Source organism: Alternaria postmessia (assembly GCF_024291825.1).
Source record: "Alternaria postmessia strain BMP 2775 chromosome Unknown scaffold_3, whole genome shotgun sequence".
Classification (NCBI taxonomy): domain Eukaryota; kingdom Fungi; phylum Ascomycota; class Dothideomycetes; order Pleosporales; family Pleosporaceae; genus Alternaria; species Alternaria postmessia.
In genome coordinates, this window is record NW_026260076.1 from 15312 (window position 1) to 36762 (window position 21451).

General features: G+C 52.7%; 11 protein-coding genes across 11 annotated transcripts; 5 read left to right on the forward strand and 6 right to left on the reverse strand.

Annotated features, from left to right (window-relative positions):
* Window positions 1–83: 83 nt before the first annotated feature.
* J4E82_000769 (uncharacterized protein) lies at window positions 84–1889 on the reverse strand (the record flags this gene model as incomplete). Its single annotated transcript, XM_051727089.1, has 5 exons — window positions 84–155; window positions 219–576; window positions 626–1501; window positions 1620–1761; window positions 1817–1889. 5 exons carry the CDS (start codon window positions 1887–1889, stop codon window positions 84–86), a joined length of 1521 nt encoding a protein of 506 aa, XP_051592896.1.
* A 964-nt stretch (window positions 1890–2853) lies between these two features.
* Window positions 2854–6014, reverse strand: CTF1ALPHA (Cutinase transcription factor 1 alpha; the record flags this gene model as incomplete). The annotated part of the gene is made up of 7 exons (XM_051727090.1): window positions 2854–2920; window positions 2974–4119; window positions 4165–5373; window positions 5425–5549; window positions 5614–5630; window positions 5797–5873; window positions 5926–6014. 7 exons carry the CDS (start codon window positions 6012–6014, stop codon window positions 2854–2856), a joined length of 2730 nt encoding a protein of 909 aa, XP_051592897.1.
* Window positions 6015–6432: 418 nt separating this feature from the next.
* J4E82_000771 (uncharacterized protein) lies at window positions 6433–7023 on the reverse strand (the record flags this gene model as incomplete). Its single annotated transcript, XM_051727091.1, has 2 exons — window positions 6433–6798; window positions 6847–7023. 2 exons carry the CDS (start codon window positions 7021–7023, stop codon window positions 6433–6435), a joined length of 543 nt encoding a protein of 180 aa, XP_051592898.1.
* Window positions 7024–7460: 437 nt separating this feature from the next.
* On the forward strand, window positions 7461–9050 carry J4E82_000772 (uncharacterized protein; the record flags this gene model as incomplete). Its single annotated transcript, XM_051727092.1, has 1 exon — window positions 7461–9050. The coding sequence occupies one exon, from the start codon at window positions 7461–7463 to the stop codon at window positions 9048–9050; it is 1590 nt and encodes a 529-aa protein (XP_051592899.1).
* A 683-nt stretch (window positions 9051–9733) lies between these two features.
* J4E82_000773 (uncharacterized protein) lies at window positions 9734–11590 on the forward strand (the record flags this gene model as incomplete). Its single annotated transcript, XM_051727093.1, has 1 exon — window positions 9734–11590. The coding sequence occupies one exon, from the start codon at window positions 9734–9736 to the stop codon at window positions 11588–11590; it is 1857 nt and encodes a 618-aa protein (XP_051592900.1).
* Window positions 11591–12195: 605 nt separating this feature from the next.
* On the forward strand, window positions 12196–14178 carry J4E82_000774 (uncharacterized protein; the record flags this gene model as incomplete). Its single annotated transcript, XM_051727094.1, has 2 exons — window positions 12196–12425; window positions 12489–14178. The coding sequence occupies 2 exons, from the start codon at window positions 12196–12198 to the stop codon at window positions 14176–14178; spliced, it is 1920 nt and encodes a 639-aa protein (XP_051592901.1).
* A 500-nt stretch (window positions 14179–14678) lies between these two features.
* On the forward strand, window positions 14679–15615 carry J4E82_000775 (uncharacterized protein; the record flags this gene model as incomplete). Its single annotated transcript, XM_051727095.1, has 2 exons — window positions 14679–15020; window positions 15070–15615. 2 exons carry the CDS (start codon window positions 14679–14681, stop codon window positions 15613–15615), a joined length of 888 nt encoding a protein of 295 aa, XP_051592902.1.
* Window positions 15616–15752: 137 nt separating this feature from the next.
* On the reverse strand, window positions 15753–16351 carry J4E82_000776 (uncharacterized protein; the record flags this gene model as incomplete). Its single annotated transcript, XM_051727096.1, has 2 exons — window positions 15753–16175; window positions 16244–16351. 2 exons carry the CDS (start codon window positions 16349–16351, stop codon window positions 15753–15755), a joined length of 531 nt encoding a protein of 176 aa, XP_051592903.1.
* Window positions 16352–16903: 552 nt separating this feature from the next.
* Window positions 16904–19166, reverse strand: J4E82_000777 (uncharacterized protein; the record flags this gene model as incomplete). The annotated part of the gene is made up of 3 exons (XM_051727097.1): window positions 16904–17251; window positions 17299–18913; window positions 18964–19166. The coding sequence occupies 3 exons, from the start codon at window positions 19164–19166 to the stop codon at window positions 16904–16906; spliced, it is 2166 nt and encodes a 721-aa protein (XP_051592904.1).
* Window positions 19167–19479: 313 nt separating this feature from the next.
* J4E82_000778 (uncharacterized protein) lies at window positions 19480–20306 on the forward strand (the record flags this gene model as incomplete). The annotated part of the gene is made up of 3 exons (XM_051727098.1): window positions 19480–20015; window positions 20069–20173; window positions 20222–20306. The coding sequence occupies 3 exons, from the start codon at window positions 19480–19482 to the stop codon at window positions 20304–20306; spliced, it is 726 nt and encodes a 241-aa protein (XP_051592905.1).
* Window positions 20307–20435: 129 nt separating this feature from the next.
* J4E82_000779 (uncharacterized protein) lies at window positions 20436–20765 on the reverse strand (the record flags this gene model as incomplete). Its single annotated transcript, XM_051727099.1, has 1 exon — window positions 20436–20765. One exon carries the CDS (start codon window positions 20763–20765, stop codon window positions 20436–20438), a length of 330 nt encoding a protein of 109 aa, XP_051592906.1.
* Between the last annotated feature and the right edge of the window lie 686 nt (window positions 20766–21451).

The window sequence follows — 21451 nt, forward strand, 5'->3', positions numbered from 1 at the left end:
TACCACTCAATATGAAGACAAGATCGTGATCATGTTCTCCGAGCGGAGAACCGAGCAGAAGGCTCCTTCTTTGGATTAATGCACTACATTTGTCCCGCCATAGCAGGGCTACCATGACGCTGATCAAGGTGATCGTAGTTGAGGTCAAACTCTTTCTGAACTCATGTTAGCGATTGGCACTTGGCAAAGAGCATATATATGCGGTTCAGAATACGTACCCTTTCTCTCCTCCAGTTCTTGACATCGAAGAATAGGTACCAGCCATGCTCTTCTTTTGGTGACAGTCTCATGGGCGCCGCAAGATCTGGATCCTTCATCATCCATTGCTGGAGCTTCATATGCCACCGCCAGTCACGGTTGTACAGTTCTTGTGCAGCAATTTCTTGCAGGATGTCTCGCGGGAACTGATAGAAGATGGCTAGCAGTGTCTCCGCAGAGAAGCTGGCCATTTTCGAATGTAGCGGCGGAACGTTCGTAACAGTGTATGCTGCGGGTAGAGTGAAATCTGGTGGTATCACTGGCTTGACGTTGGACTCCACGAACGGTGAACCAAAAGTGGGATGTAATGGTGAGTTGCTAAGAGGAATGTTAGCAGTGAAGACGTACCGGAATCTGTGGTGCTTACTCTGGTCGACTCAGGTCCAGGCCCAGGACTGTCAGGTCTTGACCCATAGCCAGCGAAGAGTAGTCAGGGCTTTCCATAGGTATCATCGCCAACAGGCCAGGCAGTCCGTATCGTTCTGAGTCTGTCATGTCCGACAACTTCTTGTGCAGCATATTTTGAGCGTTGGGGGAGCCGAGAACCTCTGCTCCAAACGTTTGATCGAACTGGTTTTGCTGTGGTCGCTGTCCTCCGGGGGCAAGATCTGCACCGCCTCGCATACCCATCTGAGGACCTAAAGAAAACATGTTCCCTGACTGTCCTATCCGTTGGTTCCCATCTGCTTGGTTGCTTGTCCGCATGTTCTCAAAGGGCGTCCGTGATGCTGTGCCAGGTAGCGCCCTGCCACCTACAGTGGGGTTGATGCTCCGGTCTTGCTGGCTATCTGTGGGGCTCGAAAGGCCATTCCGTGTCTGTCCAAGGCCAGGGAAGGCGTTGTTTCCGTTGGCTCCAAAAGCCGCAGCATTCTGTATCAGGCCAGCTCTTCGGTCTTGTGGAATATCTCCGCCAGCGCCACCCAACGGTGGAAATTCCTCCACGTTGCTCGTCTGCGGTTGGACACCCCCCAGTTGTCCTACACCCCCTTGTCCCCCAAATCGATAGTCATCGCCAGCACCAGAAAACTGACTTTGGGATGAATCATCCTGTCCCTGGTTCTGCTGTTGTTGGTTTGCAGCTTGTGCAGCTTGACCTTGCCCTTGCTGTTGTCCTTGGCCCTGTGGACGTCCGATCGTGTTCTGCTGGTTTTGTTGCGCCGCTCGTATCGTAGGGTTCGCCCACATCTGTTGCGCGGTCGTGTTCTGTTGCGCCTGCGGTGCGCCCGATAGCGAAGGGAACTCCCTGAGATCGTTAATATCTAGCTTGTATCTTTGCGATTTCTCTGAAGGGGACTTCTGAGATTCATGCCTGCCCTCCGGGCTATCTCCTTGCTTTTTTGCCATCTTACGTGGTCACTTACTCAAGATTCAACGGCGTATGAGGCTGCGAGCCGCCCATTGCTTGCGCAAAGCTTGACATGGCTCCGCCGTTTGTTCGTGTTTGCGTGTTTGGCAAGCCTGGCGCGCCCATGGGGGCTCCGAATCCCCATTGAGATGCGCCACCTACACAAACAGCAGTCAGCGATATGCCCTACAACCACACTAGGAGTATTCTCACCCATCTTGCCATTCTGCAACCTATTCGCACCTAATGGGGCACCGCGGCCCGGGTTCTGCTGCGTTTGGAACATGTTCGCGCGTATGCTTCGTAGAAATGGTGCGCCCTAGCCTATAAGAGGGGTGAGGTTAGTATTGTCTAATTCGCAAGTAGGTACGTGGTCTCCGGAGTAAGCGACGAGGCTGAAGTTAAGGCGGTTGAGGAAGGCGCGCAGTAAATATGGCCACGTAGAGGAATAGTGATGGTTGTGGGTCTGTTCTTTGGGCGACTTCGAAAGCGCAGTCGTGGGTAGCTTCGTTGCGATGTGCGGCGTGGTGCGATTTCGGTCGAACTTTAGGGTTTATGCGGCCGGGAAAAGGAATGCGTTTGGTGGGCTTGCAGGGGAAGAGTGAGTACGGACCTAGCGATAGAGTGTTTCCTTGACTTTTGTGGGCTGGCGTATGTCTAGCTCACGGTGTTGTTGTATCAGTCTCGCGTCTGGAGGTTCCCGAAAGTGAAGTGGCGCTAGATCCTACAAAGGGTTAGCTCACAATGCGGGGGATCTTCCGTCGCGGTTGACGAGTGAACACTGGCTGAGCATAGAGACTGTGCAGCCGCGTCGCATGATTGCACCTGTAATGACGACGTATAGAGTAGAAATAGCGTTGACGCAGATCACTTACCCTTTCCCTTACTTACCCGTGGCAGAGATCCAACCGCGCATTGATTACACAAACTCTGGTGGATTCTCGATTGAACACCAGCGTCGCAACTTAATATGAGAAGTGCAGACATATTTTCAGATATATTGTTGAGTCTCTCAATATACTTTATCTTTTTGCAACTATGGTAGCTTATGGTGAAATGGATGATGATTTAGCACTTAAGCTGAAAGATGCTGTCCCGTAGCATGCCCGTCCATCCATTCCTTGGAACTTTTGAACATTGAAAACAGAAACCTATGTAACGACTTGATCGACGCCGCTGATATGCTTATTCCGCTGAATAGAGATCGATGACAAAACAAGTAAAGCAATCACGCTAATAGACTTGTGAGCCTAAGCTGGGCCTTGCTGGAACAGGTGCGACATATCGGCCTCGCCGTTGATACCGAAGAAGTTGAACCTAGGTCACGAAGTTAGTCGATAGGTCGGAACATGATTGAGTTTATGACTTACCAATCGTCAACATTTAGACTCATCGGCACAATAGGATTAGGTCGACCTCCGGAACTCTGACTCCAAGCATCATCCTGTGCGCTATGTTGTTGCTGGTTTTGTGACATCATCTCCATCTGTTGCTGCCAGGACTGAGTGTTATTATGTTCGTAACCGCCAGGAATGCCCGTGTTTGATGGTGGATTTTGCATCTGTGGTTGACCCCCAGCAGTCTGTTGTGAGGGCATGGGCATGTTCTGCGGCTGGCTCAACGCCGGGTCGACGAGACTATGATTTTGCATGGGCGACATTTGTGGGAAGTTGACTTGTGTGTCGGCTGGGAATAGCTGGTCGGGTTGGAAGTTTTGCCATACTTCTTGACTGATATTAGGAGTATCGCGGGTAACCAGGAAGAGATCGGGTGGCGTTCCAGGGTACGAGTATGATGGGTTGAATGGCGTCGTCGGGCGTGTTCCCGACCGTGAAGGGCCCATGAAAGCATCGTGATTCTGCCGGTTCATCTGCGGAGATCCAGTAGTCATCTGGGGCATCTGTTGTTGGGGTTGTAACTCGCGCGACGGCGTGACGGCCGGAGTCTGCGGTCTTGATCGCTCATAGGAAACTTGAGCAGCCGGGGGTCCACTAGGAACAGGGAAGCCTAGGTCCATATCATCGAACTTTCGTTTTGACGACTCTTGGGCAGGTTTTGGAGGTGGTGGTGGTGGAACCGAAGGAACTTTGTTCTTCTTGTGATTGCGACCGGCAGCCTTTTGTAGGCGCTCTTCAAGATGCTTGTTGCCAAGAATCGATTCAAAAAGTGTGTGCACCATCTTTGCAACGAGCCAGACCTTGGAGACCTCTTTAAGAGCGTCTAAGCAAATCTGAAGGCGTTGCTCCGTCGCCGAGACGACGGACTTGTTCGACGACTTCATCTGGTAGACGTGCATGATGAGGGCGGAGAACAAGCTGTACACGATGAATGCGGGAGTGTACCGTATCTCATCATGAGCACGGAGGTTTTCAATGATGGATGTAATCATAGCAGCCGCTTGGTATGCGATATTCCGTGACGGGTATGCATTAGCCTCACCAAATCCGTCCAAATGACTGGCCTTTGGCGAGCCTGCCGGTGGCATATGTGCACGATGTAGAAGACATAGGGTGGTGCTACGAGGGTAAGTGTGAGTCAGAATTGGGTCGCGAGTGACTTACTAGTAATTCGAGTGTAGTAGGGCAGCCCAGAAGTGGTGGCGGTTACGCTCCCACTGCACTTCTGGTGGGCAATGTTGCAGCCAGTCCGCAAGCGCCATGTCACTGTGGGTAAGATCTATAGCATTCGCTCTGCGGTGTTTGGACGCCACTGAGTATTGTTGCGATAGAACCAGGCCCATGATCTCGCTAAGTTTGACGTAGTTGATGAAGAACTGGACATGGATGGGATCTGGTGGGTACTCTGCAGCATGGTCTGTCTCGTCGTCGATGAAGTCGTCTTCAGATACCATTTCAACGTCAGAGTCTTCAGGGTCAATGGCAACCGGTCTGCCTAGTGCTACTGCCACTGAACGGTCTCGACTGTACAGTGTCCACCAGATACGCTTCCACAAACGCTTGTCTGAGCGTGTCAGCTGTGAACCCTCGACGCTACGGTGCATGCCCGAGCCTTGAGCTACAACAATAGCCACTCGGGTCCAGTAGAAGACGTTCTTGGTTACATCCTCGGGCCCCTCCCAGTACCAGCCCATCAGGATGAGTGCTTGCACGATGGTTACGCGATCATCCTCGAAGTTAGCATCGTATAAGGCCTTTGCGCGCTTGTAGAAGGTCATGGCTGCGGGGGTTGTTGAGCCACTGGAGTCCATCAACTGCGCATTGGTACACACTCGTGAGCCTGCCAGGAGAATAGCCTGTAACAAGAGGAGCGAGGGCGGGTTCTTCGGGTCTCGGTACTGGCGCATGAAGCGGCTGCGATTGATGACTGGCACGACTGGGGCCACCCATCTGAAGAAGGCCTCGACGAGTTCGTCGCACAGCGCCCGTGGCGGGAGCAGGAAGGCACCTCGCTGGTGCAGTATCTCTATCTCCATGTTGTCCATCTCGTTGACCCGCGCCTTCGCACCCCGCACGTTTTCTGGAAGCGGATAGTGGACAACATCGGTGGTGCCATAGCGGTCGTGTACGAGCAGTGAAAGGTTGGATGATTCTCCAAGGTATGCGACGCGGCCGGCTTCTTTAATGGGGGCACGCGCAAATTTGGGCTTCATGAATTGCACATAGGTGCCATTGTGAGTAGCTTGCTGGGCAGCGTATTCGGGCGAGACGGTAGTCGAGGGTGTTCCATCTTGGGAGTTGTATACGGCCGACTTCTCGCGCGGCTCGACTGAAGTGCTGGCTGGTGAGCGGTCGTCGCTATCTCCTCGGTCACTGCCGTCGCGTCAGCACTATACCTTGACCAGTGAAGTCGTCTGGCCGTACCTATCGGCGTCTTTGGCCCTGGCTGTCTGCGTCTTCTTGCGCTTGGGCTGGGGAATGCGGCACTCGATGCCGAAGGTGGTGCAGTTGGTGCACGGGATTCCCAGTGAGGCGGCGTCGCATCGTACCTATTGCGCTGTTACGTGGTGTCCCGACGACGACGATGATGTGGTGCCGCGGCTGATTACTCACTTTCCTTGCGTGGCAGGCTGTTTTGCGTCGTGGTTAGCAAACGTTCGTCGAATCGTTCCGTTTCTTCAGGTTGACCGAGGTGCCGAGGCTCGTCGTGTTGACCATATATCCCACCGACGTCGACGGATCCTCTCTCGTACATGAAATCAGGGGAAATGCTGCGCAAACATGGGTCGCACTCACTTTCGCACGCTCTGCTAGCGCGTTGTCGCCTGAAGGATGGGTGTCCAGGGGGAACTGACTGCGACGACGCCGACGGCCTGGCTTGTATGAGCATGTGCAAGAGGTCCTGCGCGCGGCACTGTAACCTACGGAGTCCCAATGCTGGGTTGCGCAGCGAGCGGTGGAGGCGCTGCTGCTGTGGCCACTGAACTGGCCATGAAAGAGTGTTCGCCCGACATGCTGCTGTCGCTGAGCTCTCTGGCGCGGTCGTCGAGGGTTGAGGTTGTGATTCGTCCGCAACTGGTCGTGTTCTTGGGGCACACACAGTGTGAACTAGCGCGGGCGCCGGGTACGGGAGGCTACGGCAAGGCAGTGATTACCTTTGCGACACACGAAACAGTGCTTTTTCCTGCTTGACAAGTACAATTTCCCAGAGGCTCGATGTTACACAATTACATAAGCTGAGCTGCTTCCACGCCAGGTCACGTTGGCGTCATTGATCTCTTCTTTGTTGCTAGGTAGAATCGTGATCCTTCAGCCTACTTACCCCAGGTCGCGTCTCCGTCAATATGGGTCGTCTCCTATTGGTGGCAGTCGCCAGTTTCAAATGCAGTAAAGCGAGACAACATATCATGCTCCATTGATCGCCCACGCCTGTCACGCGCATCCTTCTCCACGTCTTTGCTTGAAAGCCTCCAATTTGACATCCTTGTTCGCAGGACTGATGTATCTGAGCTTCACATCGCCGACCTGGTCACGAACAACTTCATCTTCAGAAGCGAATAAGAACCTCTGATGCTCAGTTGGATCCAAGACAACATTATCTGCGCTTTGCACCGACATTTCAAACACCAGCTTGAGCCATGTCGTTGTTCGTCGGCCAGGCTTCTCATCCACGAAGATAAAATGCGTGACTTTCTTCAGTATACGAATCGTGTCAAGACCAGCTTCTTCTTTCAGCTCTCGAGCAGCAGCATGAAGAATCGTCTGGTCGCTATCGTCAACTTTGCCCCCTGGTATCTCCTATATAGTATTAGTTCTAGGACAGTCGTGACTTCCTCGTCGGCTCACCCAGAGATCAGGAAATGCTCTTTCCTCCGCTGCACGCTGTACTAGCAGTAGCTTCCCTTCCTCGTTGAACACAATTGAACCTGTGACCAAACAGTCATACTCGGGGTGTCGGCGAAGATAGGCTGCTTCAGACACTGCAAACTCTTGCAAAGAATCTGGAAAGTTGATCGTATCCATAGCAATAATAAGGTAGAAGTTGAGACGGAAGGATTGAAGTTGCAACTTGATTTCTCAGACTATGAAGGCAGCTATATACGCTGCAATTGTCGCTGCCTTGAGTGCGACCTCACCAAAACATCGGCCTCTGATAGGACCAAGACATCGCTAGTTCGGATGCGCTCATGAGAGAAGGACAGAAAAACACATCGCGCTCCTCCAGGTGCGCTGCTACTATTTGAGCTAACGTATGGGATGGTGCACCACGTGAGCCAAGAGTTCGCGCGTCTAGATCGACGCTAGGTAGTGAATTCAATCCAGTGCGTCACAACATCGACGCGCCTCATCCCCATTGCTGTCGCACGGTCGCTGCCCACTTCATCCCAATCGCGACCACATTCGTTCGCCTTTACACAATTCTGAACCTCCCAAAATAATCACGCGGACGAATTGCGACAATGCCTCGTCCCCCACGCTCAAAAGTCGCGTCGCGCGTCGCGAAACCCACCAAGCCGAAAGACGCCCCCGCGCCCAAGCAGCCAGCGAAGCCCACCCCAGCGCAAACCAAGGTCAGCAAAGCTGCCAATAGCTTCAGCGAAGACAGCGATGGCCTTGTCACAAGAACCAGATCAACGCGTTCGCATAGGAAAATGCCACGGGAGAAGACACCGGAGGTCCATGACGAGCCAGAGCTCACCATGACCGGCGCGCTACCGGCTGAAGGGAACACATCTTTATCAGCTACCAAGACCCGAACTCCAGCATCAAATGCATCAAAGCAGATGCGCGCCACAAGAAGCAGTGCGAGGAAATCGATCGCGCATTCGTCACCACTGGCTGCAGTTGCTCAAGCACACGAAGAATCGCAGATAGAAGAAGATAGCGGCTATGGCGATCTGACATTCTCATCTCTCGGTTCTGATTCCCCAGCCCACGGCACGCGCCCACCGTCAGCCATCAAGGTCGGTGCAACACCCGCACACGAGAGATCGATACTGGCCTTGAGCAACTTCAGGCGAAGACCCCGGCAGCCAAGTCTGTTGCGCCAGGTACAACAGACTACCGATGTGGAGGACAACGATCAAGACGACCTAGATAACACCGACAACTTTGACTTTGACGATTTCCTTCCGCATGCCGAGTCCACACCCCTTAACGTACGGAAGCAGGCACCGGAGCAGGAGATTCGGAATGATAGCGGCACTCAGATCTCAAGCTCTGGTTCCCGTGGCACAAAGCGCAAGTTCTCGTCTGTAGTCCAAGTGCCACGCTCGTCACCACCAGCGAGTCCACAGTCTGGCGAAGATGTCGAGTCAGAGCGATCACCCTCCCCGAGCCTGCCAGAAGTAGTTGCATCACGCGAGGAGATGATCGAGCAAACACAAGAGGATGAGGAGCCACTAAGCGAGACACTTGCGCCCCCCATGTCGAGTAGTCCGATACGGGAAGTCTCGAAGCCGCCTCAAACACCAGCGCAGACGCGACCGCGCCGAAGAGGACGACAAGCTAAGACGCCCGTCGTGGATGAAGACTCAGAAGGCGAGGAGACGGAGACACCTGCGAGAGCTAAGCAGAGGGCCAAAAAGAAAGCAGAGCAAACTATATCTGTTGCGCAACTCAAAGCCCTATTACCACGTCGACGGAACCGCCTGCGGGACGGGGATGAGTTCGACATTGAGTCTTCAGACGATGTCGAGCCTGTGGACTCGGATCAAGATGAGCTACAAATGCCAGCACGTCGTGTTCGCCAAAAGCAAGGGACTACAAAGTTAGTATCGCCAAAGGCAGCGACAAAGAAAGCAGCTCGCCCGAAAAAGGGTGCACCCGCTAAAGTAGCGCAAAAGTCGGGCAGAACATACAGTCGCAGGATATCATCGGACAAGGAAAACGAGACTGCGGTCCAGAACGAAGCAGCCAATACTGAAGTCTCGGCAATCGAGCACTCGGAGAAGTTGGCTGCTATCAGAAAGAAGTTTGAGGAAGTGGATGCTTTTGAGCTGGAATTTGAAGAGGTGGATGCGACGACGAGCTCAAGTCCTTTCCGATGACGGTCAGGCCAGCGGATGTGAAGACTCGTTCTGTTCTACAGCTTGTTTGTTGCTTTTTGCTATCTTGATTGTGATTGTGATGACTGATGATATATCCACGTGTGTTATACAGAATCGTATGGCGCTTATTCGCGTACATGCGCGCTGTTCGTAGCTGGCAGATGTCGAGCAAAGATTCTTTAGTGGTGCGTAAACTGTACCGTCTGTAGTTCAGAGCATCGAATAGTACCTGTTCCCTCCAAGATCGCTAGGTGATCGGCCTGATTCAGGAAGTGAAAGCTAATCGTTATCTGTCCTTATCGTCACGAGGCGGTTTGAGCAGCCACGGGAGGGGCGGTGAAAGTCGATGAAAGTGCACTACTTACGTACACAATCCATATTAATCTATCGTGAGACTTCTTTATGGTGCCTAGGTGACTTGGCATCGCATGTTCTGACGGTTCAGCGGCACAGTGCACGGCCGTGCTTGACTGAAGGGGTAGCACTCGGGGTTACGTAGCTTCCTGCCCCAGCTATTGAACCCTCACGATATCCGAGCATCCACCTCTCCATTGCGCCTCCGCCCTTGCTCCTGACGTTCACGCAATGTTGCCGTAACCCCATGTCATGCGGCTTCCCGACCACTCCAATCATTTGGCTTATGCAGCACCACCTTTGCCCACTCCGCCTGGCGTCCGCATGCCATGAACCCCTCCAATGGCTCCTCGCTGTCGACGTCCAAGAGCAACTCGACACTGCGCCCACGAACCCGAAGATTGATCTCCGTAGAAGATGACATATATGCAACGGACGGGAATGAGAGCGGATCGAGCAGGGCCACGTCGAGGTTAGCCTCGCGGAACACATCTCCTACCCCAAATGCACGCACAGGCGGCGCTTCCTCCTCGCGTCTGAACGTCACTTCCGCCCCGTCGTCGTCCTTCCAGAGATCTTCCGGCACCTCGACCCCGAAATCGCCCTCGCAAACACTCTCTGGACTCTGGGGGAACTCTTTGGCGGCAATCCAGGGTATTGCCGCTACCGTCCTGGCTAGCGACGGCACCCCAGGCGACTCCGGAAACACTCGCAGGCGCACGAAACCGGGCCATGGGCGACGTACGTCTACGAGCGCACCACCACCGAAACAATGGGGCCCGGCAGGCGCAGGCTCGCATGTTGGGGCTGGAACACACGAAGAAAGAGAGGCCATGGTCAGAGCAATGAAGCGGAAAGACCTGTTGACCGCTGGCGAGCATCTGGTTCCCGACTCTGTTGGCCGTATAAAGCGCAGGAATTCGGATGAACGACTCAGCGCGTCCGCACCTCCCAGTGAGAACGACGACCGAGATGCACTCGTATATATCCACCACGTTCGGCCGCAGGACACGCTGGCTGGACTCAGCATCAAATTCAACTGCGAGCAAGCTGTATTACGCAAAGCCAATCGTATGTGGCCGAACGATAGCATACAGTTTAAGAAGCAGGTGGTGCTACCAGTAGATGCTTGTGGCGTAAAGGGAAGGCCAGTTCAGGGCCCGGATGCTCTTCCTGCTGAAGATCTACTATTGGGAGAGTATGGCGATGGTTCGAGTAGCAAGGCCCCAGTTCCAGATACTCAAGGTCTGCCTGATGGCTGGACCACGCCGAAAAAGAAAGACCAAGAGACCAATTCGGTCCCCTCTGATGCAGAAACCCCATGGAAACATGATTCATGGGTGCTCCTCCCTAATGATAAACAGCCCACACAGATCGGCCGCATGCCACGCAGAGCACTTGGCTTCTTCCCACCCGCTCGGCGGAAGTCCCTCGCGTACTCCGACGCATCAACACCTCGGGCGTCCGTCGACCTTCCGCGCTCCTCCACGTCCACGAATCCACATACCAGCTCTCCCTCGCAGTCTGTTCGACCACGTGCGTCGAGCAACCTGTCATCTGCCTCGGCCCACAGCCGCCAAAGGAGCACATCAGGCAAAGCATGGGGTCTGCACGGCCCAGGAGGTGTCGGTACAATGGGTAGAAACGTGCGGAGCCCTGGGCCTGCGCAGGACGGTCTGAACAAAAAGTTTGGTCAGTACCTGCCCAACATGGCGCCCCCACCGGGTCAGGAATACTTCACACCGTGGGCACCAGGCCTGCTGGATGCAGGTACCGGGACGTCGAGTCAGTATGGCGGATCCGGTGCTGTCACACCGCTCAGCGGTAGCGGCTTGGACTTTCAAGAGCTTGGAGGTGCTATAGAAGGATGGGTGAGAAAAGTTGGTACACAAGCACAGAAGCTTTTGAATGAGCCAGGTACACCCGGGCAGGGGAAGCGCAGTGCCGTGCCTGTCGTAGGAGCTGTCGGCGGCGATCTGGGCGATCTCATAGAGCTCCAAGATGATGCTTTTGAGATAGGAGATGATGAAAGGGACAGGGGCAGATCGAGGGCGGAAGAGACGCTTGCATCGACGAACGAGCGCTCGGTATCAAGACCAGCACAGCAATATCAGTCAGCACGACCAGATATCAACCTCGTCCTGAGAGACAGGACACGAAAGGGCGACAGTAGCAAGAAGGATTAGACAGCATTATTGAATTAGGTGTCAACGGTATTAATAGCTATATGCGTGCATAGTATGATAGCTTGCTTTGTGGCATCGAAGCATTTGGGCATTTTTGGGCATCTGCAATATATCCTTCACATGTACAGAGTTCTCATCTAGACGCCTTGATGATTTTATTTCTGTGCCTAACCTTGCCCCTCGAAAGCTTGGTTGCGAAGACACTCCGGAGGAACTACAAGTTTCTCGTCGGATCGCCGAAGGCCGTGCGCCTCCACATCAATGATGGGCTAAACGAAAGACGCAGGTGGTGACCCTTGGCACCGCCGTCCCCTAGATACTGTGCGGGTCATTTCTTCTATCTATCTAAATTGTGGGTGCGAGATCCCTAAATGTCCGCCAGAAGTGCATTAGGCAGGTCATCTGCTTTGCTGCGGCATGGATCGGCATATGAGTCTACTCCACTCCGACGATACCTTACCACACGATCACCTGCAACATTCCTTGCACTGAACGCTCGTCTTGCACTACAACAAGCTCTGAGTGGGAGACGAACCATCTGCCAAGCTACGAAGTCGAATCAGACTCCTACGCCATCAGCTACGAGAGCAGCAACGTTCGCCACGATGCATCGCTCCCCCGCCGCTATGGTTACAAAGCCAATGGCGGATCCTAATATTGAGATCCGCACCCCAAGGGACCCAAACACCTTGTCTAACTATCACAACTTTGTGACCAGGCATACGAGTGTCGATTTTGATATCGATTTCCAGAAGAAGCGGTTGTTTGGAAGTGTAGTGTTGACGTTGGAGAGTCTGACGGATGAGGAGGTGAAAGATGTTGTATTGGATAGCAGGTATGTACTCGAGATACAAAAGAGTGGCAGAATTGATTGAACAGCTTACTAACTGTGGCATAGCTTCCTTGACATCTCCGTCGTAGAAGTCGAGGGTAAAAGTGTCAAGTTCAACGTTGGCGATCGTGTGGAGCCCTATGGCAGTCCTCTTACCATTACGCTTCCATCCAAGGTTCCCAAAGGCAAGACCGTCGATGTTGAGATCAAGGTCGCTACTACCGATAAGTGTACCGCACTTCAGTGGATGACGCCAGCTCAAACCTCGAACAAAAAGCACCCGTACATGTTTTCGCAATGCCAGGCCATCCATGCACGATCTGTCTTCCCTTGCCAGGATACTCCGGATGTCAAGTCAACTTTCAGCTTTGCCCTACGCTCACCGCTACCGGTGCTTGCCTCGGGTCTGCCTACTGGAGCCAGTGACTATCTACCTGCGAAGAAGGACGGTGAGAGCGGTACCATGAAATACACGTTTGAACAAAAGGTCCCAATGACAGTGTACCTTTTTGCTGTTGCGAGTGGAGATCTAGCATGCGCAAGCATTGGCCCCCGCAGTACGGTATGGTCTGGACCCGAAGAGCTCCTTGCGTGCAAAGATGAACTTGACGGCGAGATCGAACCTTTCATGAAGGCACTCGAATCGATTGTCTCACCCGCGTACCAATGGGGACAATACAATGTACTCATTCTGCCACCATCATTCCCGTACGGCGGCATGGAGAACCCAGTCTGGACCTACGCTACTCCTTCCATCATCTCTGGTGACAAGCAAAACGTCGACGTCATCGCACACGAGCTGTCTCATTCGTGGTCCGGTAACCTTGTCAGTGCAGCGAGCTGGGAGCACTTCTGGCTGAACGAAGGCTGGACCACCTACCTTGAACGTAGAATTGCTGCTGCCATTCACGGAGAGGCGCATCGCCATTTCTCTGCTATCATCGGCTGGAAAGCTCTGGAGCAAAGCATCGAGAACTATGGCGCAGACCACCCCTACACTAAGCTCGTTCTCGATCTCAAGGGTCAAGACCCAGATGACGCATTCTCCTCCATCCCTTATGAGAAAGGTTTCCATGCCCTTTATCAGTTTGAACTGCTTCTCGGAAAGGACAAGTGGGATTCCTTCATCCCACACTACTTCGACACCTTCAAGTTCAAGTCAGTCGATTCATACGACTTCAAAAGCTGTCTGATAGAGTTCTTCGAGAAGGATGCTGAGAGCAAGAAGAAGCTTGATGACTTTGACTGGGACAAACTCTTCTACGCGCCCGGCTATCCTGTGAAGCCAGACTTTGACCAGACTATGGTCAAGAGTTGCTATGAGCTTGCAGACAAGTGGCAAGCCCTGGTTTCTTCCGAATCTGGAGACTTCAAGCCCCAATCCTCAGATATCGGAGGCTGGGTATCTAACCAGTCGGTTGTCTTCCTCGAAAAACTCCAAAACTTCGCTTCCAAGTTCTCAGCCGACCAAGTACACTTGCTAGGCGCAACGTATGGCTACAACGACACCCAGAACATTGAAGTTCTATCACGCTACCTGAGTATCGGACTCATGGCCAAGGCCCAAGAGACGTACGAGCCAGCAGCGATTTTGCTAGGCAAGATTGGTCGTATGAAGTTTGTGCGACCCATGTTCAGGTTGTTAAACGAGGCGGATCGCGATCTGGCTGTCAGCACATTTGAGAAGAACAAGGAGTTCTACCACCCAATCTGTAGGCAGATGGTTGAGAAGGATTTGTTCGAAGAGAAGAAATAGTGTTGGACAGGGAAAAAACAGAAATTCGAAAAACGACACATGGATTTCAAGATATTTAGATAGCTTTGACCATCCGAGAGCATCAATCAAGTGCCAGCTAAAGCGTGTAGATTCTGAAATGTAATGTGACGTAATCCGTTGGCACATCTTGGCATGCCAACAAGTTATTGAACATGCTAGAATGCCAAAACCACGACCATCACTTTCAACACTCGGAACAACCACCGAGACAAAAACTTCGGCCTCACAACCCCGAGACCGGTATACCTCGTCCCGTCGCCATCTCGCATCGAGGCCACAAGTCTCACACTTCTACCCATCGGCATACCGCATTGGGCACTCCCGATCCCCGCATCCCGCATCTCCAGCATTCCACTCCCTCCACGGGTCGTCTGTTTAACCCCTCATTCATCCGAAATCGCCGCCCAGACGCCTTGCCCTTGCATATTACCTTTCTGCCAAATCGTATAAAAGACTCTCGTCTACCCAGCCCGCCCAAAATGGCCCCTCCCAAGCGCGCCTTGTTCTCTCTGAACCTCGACACTGACGCAGACCACGTATACCAAAAAGTCGAAGACCACAACAAGGACGGTGTAGACAGAGTTAAAGTCTTGGAAAGCAAAGGACCCACTCACGGACACACGGATTTGAGTTACGTGACGAGGCCGTTTGAGAAGACTGTTAATCGAGCCGTTAACGAGGTTATTGACGGAAGAAAAGTCAAGTCTGCGGAAGGAGAAATATCGTATTCGACAACTAGAACTGAAAGACGAAGTGGTGGTACTTCTAGACGAAATCAGGACACAGACGACGAAGACAGGGAGAAGAGTCGGTTGAACGTCGTTAGTAAGACGAAGAGAAGGAATATCGAGAGAAAATACGACACTTCAGAACTTTGAGATCTCTCTAAAAAGCAACATGTCAGCGGACCAGCAACCTCTCCGCATAGCCATTGGCTGCGACGATGCGGGCGTCTCGTACAAAAAGGCCATCATCAAAGACCTAGAAGCTGATTCCCGCATTGCCTCTGTAACCGACGTCGGCGTCCCTGAAAACAGCGACAAGACAGCGTACCCACATATCGCCGTCGATGCCGCCAAACTCGTCGCAGAGGGCAAAGCAGACCGTGCAGTCCTCATCTGCGGCACCGGTCTTGGTGTGGCCATCTCGGCGAACAAAGTGCCTGGTATCAGGGCTGTGACAGCACACGATAGCTTCTCGGTAGAACGTGCGATTCTGTCAAACGATGCGCAAGTGCTATGCATGGGTGAGCGAGTTGTTGGAATTGAACTCGCGAGGAGGTTAGTCAAGGAGTGGGTGGGATATCGATTCGACAAGAGCAGTGCTAGTGCGAAGAAGGTGGAGGCTATCATGGAGTATGAGAGGGAGAATTACAAGGGTTTGGTTGAGGATCAAGGGAAGAGCAAAGGGTGCTGAGTGTGGAGAATGTAATGTTGTAGGTTTTCGACAGCGGGATACTGGGGTGGAAGTGCCGTAGCCGTTGCTGAGTAGTTCAAACAGAATATCACGGCTAGGCCTCTCACCTTGATGTGTGTGTGTTCAGTTCTTCACATCTAATGATCCGGTGTGCCAAACTCCCAAATATCCTTTTGATACCCCTCCGTCAAATCCTTGTCCTGCCCATATTTCTCCTGCCACATCGTGAATCCGCCCTGTAGGACGTAAACCTTTTGTTTCTTGATCTGCGTACCACTAGGTCCCTTCTGCTCTCCCTCTCCCTCCTTCTCCACAGCCTCACTCTGCTCCTTGACTTCGCCCTTTGACTCTATCGCCGAACCAGGATCCAGTCTTTCCTTCTCCCTCAAGTATCGTAGTGCGGCACTAGGTCCCCGTTGCTGCGATAACGCGCAGTGGAATATGACGACTTCCTTGTCTTGTAGTGTGCGGATGAGCTCAGGAGTTTTGTAGTCGAGTTGCGAGGAAGGAACCCAAGTTGAGCCTTTGATGTGGCCGCCGACGTGATCGCTGTCTCGTACCTAGATTGGGAAGAGAGGTTAGTGTTGTGGTTCCTGAGGCAGGTTTGTTGGAGGAAGGGCTTTCTTACGTCAACTACTGCGGTGTTGGGAGGTAACGCAGAACCTGATGATTTGAAGTCGCTAGCGAGGGATTCACGGGTTATGAACTCCAAGTCTGAGAGAGATATAGTCGACATTGTGCGAATGGTGGGATGAGGTAGTGGACGGATGAAGAAAGGATATGGGTGCGCAGTAGCAGAGATTTGGTGGGCAGGTTTTGCTGCGCGTAAAATCCTGAGAGAATACAGATTGAAGTTTGTAATATCGTGAGCGAGTGTCTTTGATGTATCAAGAAGGTGCGGTATGTGTACCCGAGTCACAATGCGTAGAATGAGTGAAAGTAGTTTGGAGGGGTAGTGGGGTACGCGTGGGGAGCTACGTCGCGTAGACACGTGTGTTCTCCACCCAATGGGCAACTGCAAGTGACATGCCGTAGTATATGCTCTAGACTCCAATGTGGCTTTATGCAGCACGTCAAAGGCTTGGAAATGTCGTGATGTCGCCTAGGCATAAGCAGGGAAAACGTTTCGAGTGTCAAAATCGAAGGCATGCTGATAACAACAAGTCGTATTGGTACATGGTGCAGAATGAATAAACGTTATCGCTGAAAACCATGCAACCAAAGCTATGATACACACCAAAGCGAACGCCAAAACCCCAAGGATCATCCTATGATCTTGTCTCGAAGCTTAATCATGTTTCGCGCCTCCAAAGTTGCCATTACCCATGCTGCCTAGTAGCCCATCCTTCTCTCCGAGTTGAAAGTATGAGCCGGTACTGCCAAACTGTCTCCTTCGTCTGCTGTTGCCAAACAACGTAGCAGCAGTAAAGAAACCCACAAACATGCCAAGGGAGATGAAAGGGTGATTGTTGACAAAGTGGCGAATCGACAGCCACATGCCAGCAATGCGACCAGTGGTAGACTTGGCCGCGATCTTGGGAGGGTTTGAAGTGACCATTTTGATGGTCTCAAGGATTGCGGCGCGAGAGAGACGAATAGGTTCACCAGAGATGGTGCTATCCCAGTAACGACGGTTCTGCGTATGTTAGCAGGCTTCATATAGGGCCGGTTTTGGTGACTTACATCTTCATCGTTGATGATAACGCTCTCGCCATCTTTGACATCGACACCGTATGTAGTCCGGATCCAGCGTTCCCAGAAGATACCGTCGACCCACGCGAAACCAACCTGAGTGCGCGGGATGTCATCCATGTTGATGCGGATAGATTTGGCATCCCTAAGTGCTCGCTGATTGTCCTTGTCTTCAGCCTCTTCAATGCGGAGTTGCTTAGCATCGCGGAGCTCCTGTCGCTCTAGCTGGAAGGCGGTCTCCTGCTTATCGATCCATTCGATTGCTGCGCTCTTCAACTCACGCTTAGAGAGGATGAATTCGTCGGAACGGTCGCGGTTCAGTATACCTAGAACGACAAATTTGCCTTCCATAATCTCGCGAGCATTGGAAGACGTCATCTCGGGGACGATAGGCAGCCAGACAGACTTCATCCAGCTAAGGACCTTCTTGACATCGCGCATTTCGAAAGGTGTCCTAGGTGGGTAGTACGTAGGCTTTCCGTCTCTTGACACCATCAGTCTCGGCCATGTTGAAATCTTGAAGCGGTCAAACAGCTCCTTGTCATTTGTCTTGACCAATTTTGCGCGACCGACAAGGCTGAGAGGAAGTCGCTCTAGCGCTTGGAAATCCTCGGATGTGGTCGCGTGATCGTAGAAATAGGTGAAGATGACCTCTTCAGTCTCTTCCATCTTTTTGAACTCCTCGGCATTTACGTCACGTACTCCAGCACCAACAGCTGAGGCCTTCTCTGCATAATCCAACAGATCGCCAAGCCCACGGAGACCCGAGTACTCGATGCGCTCGCCGCCTTGGAAGAAGAGCATGGTTGGGTAGCCTCGAACACCAGCTGCCTTGCATAACTTCTTCTCTACATCGCAGTTGACCTCTCCAACGTTGAGCTTTCCCTTCATCTGGCGCGCGAGGTTTGCCCATGTCGGCGCAAGAGCCTGGCAGTGATGGCACCATGGCGCGTAGAATTTGATGAACCAGGGATCGCGTGTGTCTGTAACAAGTTTCTCAAACGTCTCGGCGGTGAGGGGCTCGACGGTGCCAGATGGGTTCGCGTTCGAGGTGGGTTCGGTCTTTGCGGGAGCGGCCTTGGTCGTCTTGGTGAGAGAGGGTGTGGCGGATGGGGTCAGGTTGGTGGCCGGGCTCGCAGCTTTCTTATCTTCTTTCTTGTCTTGAGCCGCCTCTTTCTTCTCTTCCTTGACAGCTTCCTCTGTGTCTGGGCCGGTCTCTACGGATGTTGCACCAGCCTTTGGCAGTTTGGGGCCACCCTCTTTGCGTGTACCGGGTCGCAGAGTCTCCAGGAGTCTCTCAACCCAGGAGCTCATGCCCTTCATGTCTTTGGAGCCCGTCTCTCTCTCCGACTCCTTTCCGTCTTGGAAGTAGACCATGGTAGGGTAGCTCTGAATGTTGTGCTTTTTGCAGACATCAGCGTAGGCGACACAGTCAACCTTGGCAAATTTGAAGTCATAGTAGCGCGTGAAGGAGTTTAGGGAGTCGCCTTCGGGCTCGTCTTTGGAGAGGAAGGGTTTCGAGGTGTAGTAGAACTCGTAGGTGGTTTGGTAGGTTGGCTTGAAGTGCATGCAGTGGCTGCAGTAGGGGGAGAAGAACTCGACTATCCTATGGTGTCGTTAGCATTATTTCCAGGATGAAGATGTCTCCCTGCGTACCAGTTGCCTTTGCTGATCTCGGTGTCTATCGTTTTGGGCCCAAGTTCTATCATGGGAGGCACTGTCTCGCCATTAAATATCGTGTCTGGCGTCTTGTCGTCCCAGTCATCCTTCTTAGCCGTCGCCTGGGCAGTCGGGGTCTCTGCCGCAAATGTGGAAGCAAACGTCGCCAGCGACAGGAGGGAATATATCATGGAGCGCATCGTTGCGGCGGCGGAGGGGGCGGGCTGCTCGTGCGAGGCAGCGGTCCTCTAGAGAGGAATAAGATTGGTATTATGTATCAGGCTTGGAAGTGAATGCGACTAAGGCTTGTAGAAATTACACGCAACCTGGCTATCACAAGGCGTGGCGGGGGGTTGTCGCGCGCAAGTGAGGGCATTCGTGTCCCTGAACATTACTAGCCAGGGATCGCCGCTCCGGCTGCATATCGCTTGGCGGGCGCATCTTCGTCCTGACGGCATCACCACCGTCAAGCACCAATTGCGCCCCAACCCCACACTCGACACTCCCGCCAACATGAGGGCAGCTGCACGTCTCCTCGCCAGCGTCAAGCCTGGCCAGTTCCTTGAGGCCGGCACTCCCACGGGTCTCACAGGGCTCCTCACCCACCCGTCGCCGCGCTCCGCACTGCTCTACCACTACCACTCGACTCTCGACAAGCTCAAGAAGATTCCCGAATCATCCGTATACCGCCAATCAACCGAGGCCCTGACGAAGCACCGTCTTGCCATCATCGAGCAGTCCAAGCCGGCGGGATGGGACGAGTGGCAGCAAAAGATCGCCATGCAAGTTAGCGACGACCCAACCAGATACCAGGTCCTCGACACATCAGCCGGACAAACCATCGTAATCCCAAACCAGGCTGAGGTTGACGAACGGTCGAAAGCAGCCGAGTGGGACGGAGAGAAGATCGAGACCTTCCCCGAGGGTATTCGTTCGTCCAAAGAGCGACTGCCCCATGCGAGGAAGATGAAGGGCGACGTCAACTACACGCCTGAGCGGGTAATGAACGACATCAAGTTTGATCCCGAGCCGCAGTACACTGCCGAAGCGTATTTCTTCACCAAGCCGCAACTGGTGGCGACTCCATTACTGACTTGTATAGTATTTCCGACCTTGAGAGCAGACTTGGCGCGGGCCTGATTGAAGAAGTCATTCAGGTCGCTGAGGGCGAGCACAAGCTCGTTGACGTCATGACCGAGGCCAAGGTGTAAGTAACATCTATTATTAGTGTTGGACTACAGCTAACATGCCGCAGTTGGGAGCCACTCGAGGAGCCTGCGCCAGAAGGCCAATGGTCTTACTTTGAGCGCATGACACACACAAAGACACAGAAGCCATAGACTCGCGTCGCTCACCAAAGCATGTAGATAGTAGAAGAACAAACATTGTATTTGTGCATGTGAGGCTCCATCACCATTCGGCTACCGTACAAGATATATGTGCTTTCCATCTGTGACGTCCCTATGAATTTAAGCTCCCCCTCCCTCTCCTCCCTGTTGCTCCTTCAAAGCTTCTGTCCTTAATTGGTTCCGCTTGACTAGGATCCTCAACGTGTTCTGCTTCTCAATATCCGCCATTTCATTCCAGTTTGAAATTCGCGACAGGGTGCCATCTTTGTTGACTACCAGAGGGCCCATGTGGTCTAGCTTTACCGCTTGACCACCAACATTGACTTGCGTGACACCATCTTCTGCTGTAGGTGCTGGAAGGGGTAGTGGAGTCTTGTTCGATTCCGATGCTTCTTGGCCCTGGGAGTTCTGTGGGGTTGCCTGGTTGACGAAATTGGTGGAGTCTGACATGGCGCGAGTTGGTAAGTGGATGTTGTGGGGGACACGAGTGTTGAGTATTCGTGGAGTCTGTAAAGTCGTAGTGGAGCGGGTGCGCAAGGCTTGTGATACTGCTCGTATTGATCTCATGGATTTTTTCGATGGGTTCAAGAAAGTTGGCACTTGGTTTATGTGTATTCTTCATGTCTATTACGATGTTCGAAGAAACTTCCATTTTTGCTTCTAGAAAGCTCTACCACAAACATACAAAAAATCATATCTCACGCATCACCAAACGCTGACAGGTAAAAGTATACTAGAAAGAACAGCACCAGACAGGAGTATCTCAGATCACTTAGAGCATGGTTGCGCGTATCGCACGTCTGTAGTTGTGCTTTTTGGAAGATTTTTAGCATGCCCGAGAGGACCACAAAATGCGAGATCGTTGCAACACTACGATCACCACATGCAGTAGCATACTGTTGCTCCCGCTGCAGGGAAGCAGAAAACAAAACTCATCCCGCTCCGCTCAGTGTATTGGTAGTGTAGTTGACGTTGAATCACCACAGCAAGAGTATAGGATGCTGCAAGGCCGCCGTCAAGCTGCGCAGGAACTCTGACGTCAAGGTCGATATATTCAATAGATGGCAATCACTACCTCCTCTTATCACATGACGATGAGAATTGTAGACTATTACCACATAGTACTAGTTGTCTTG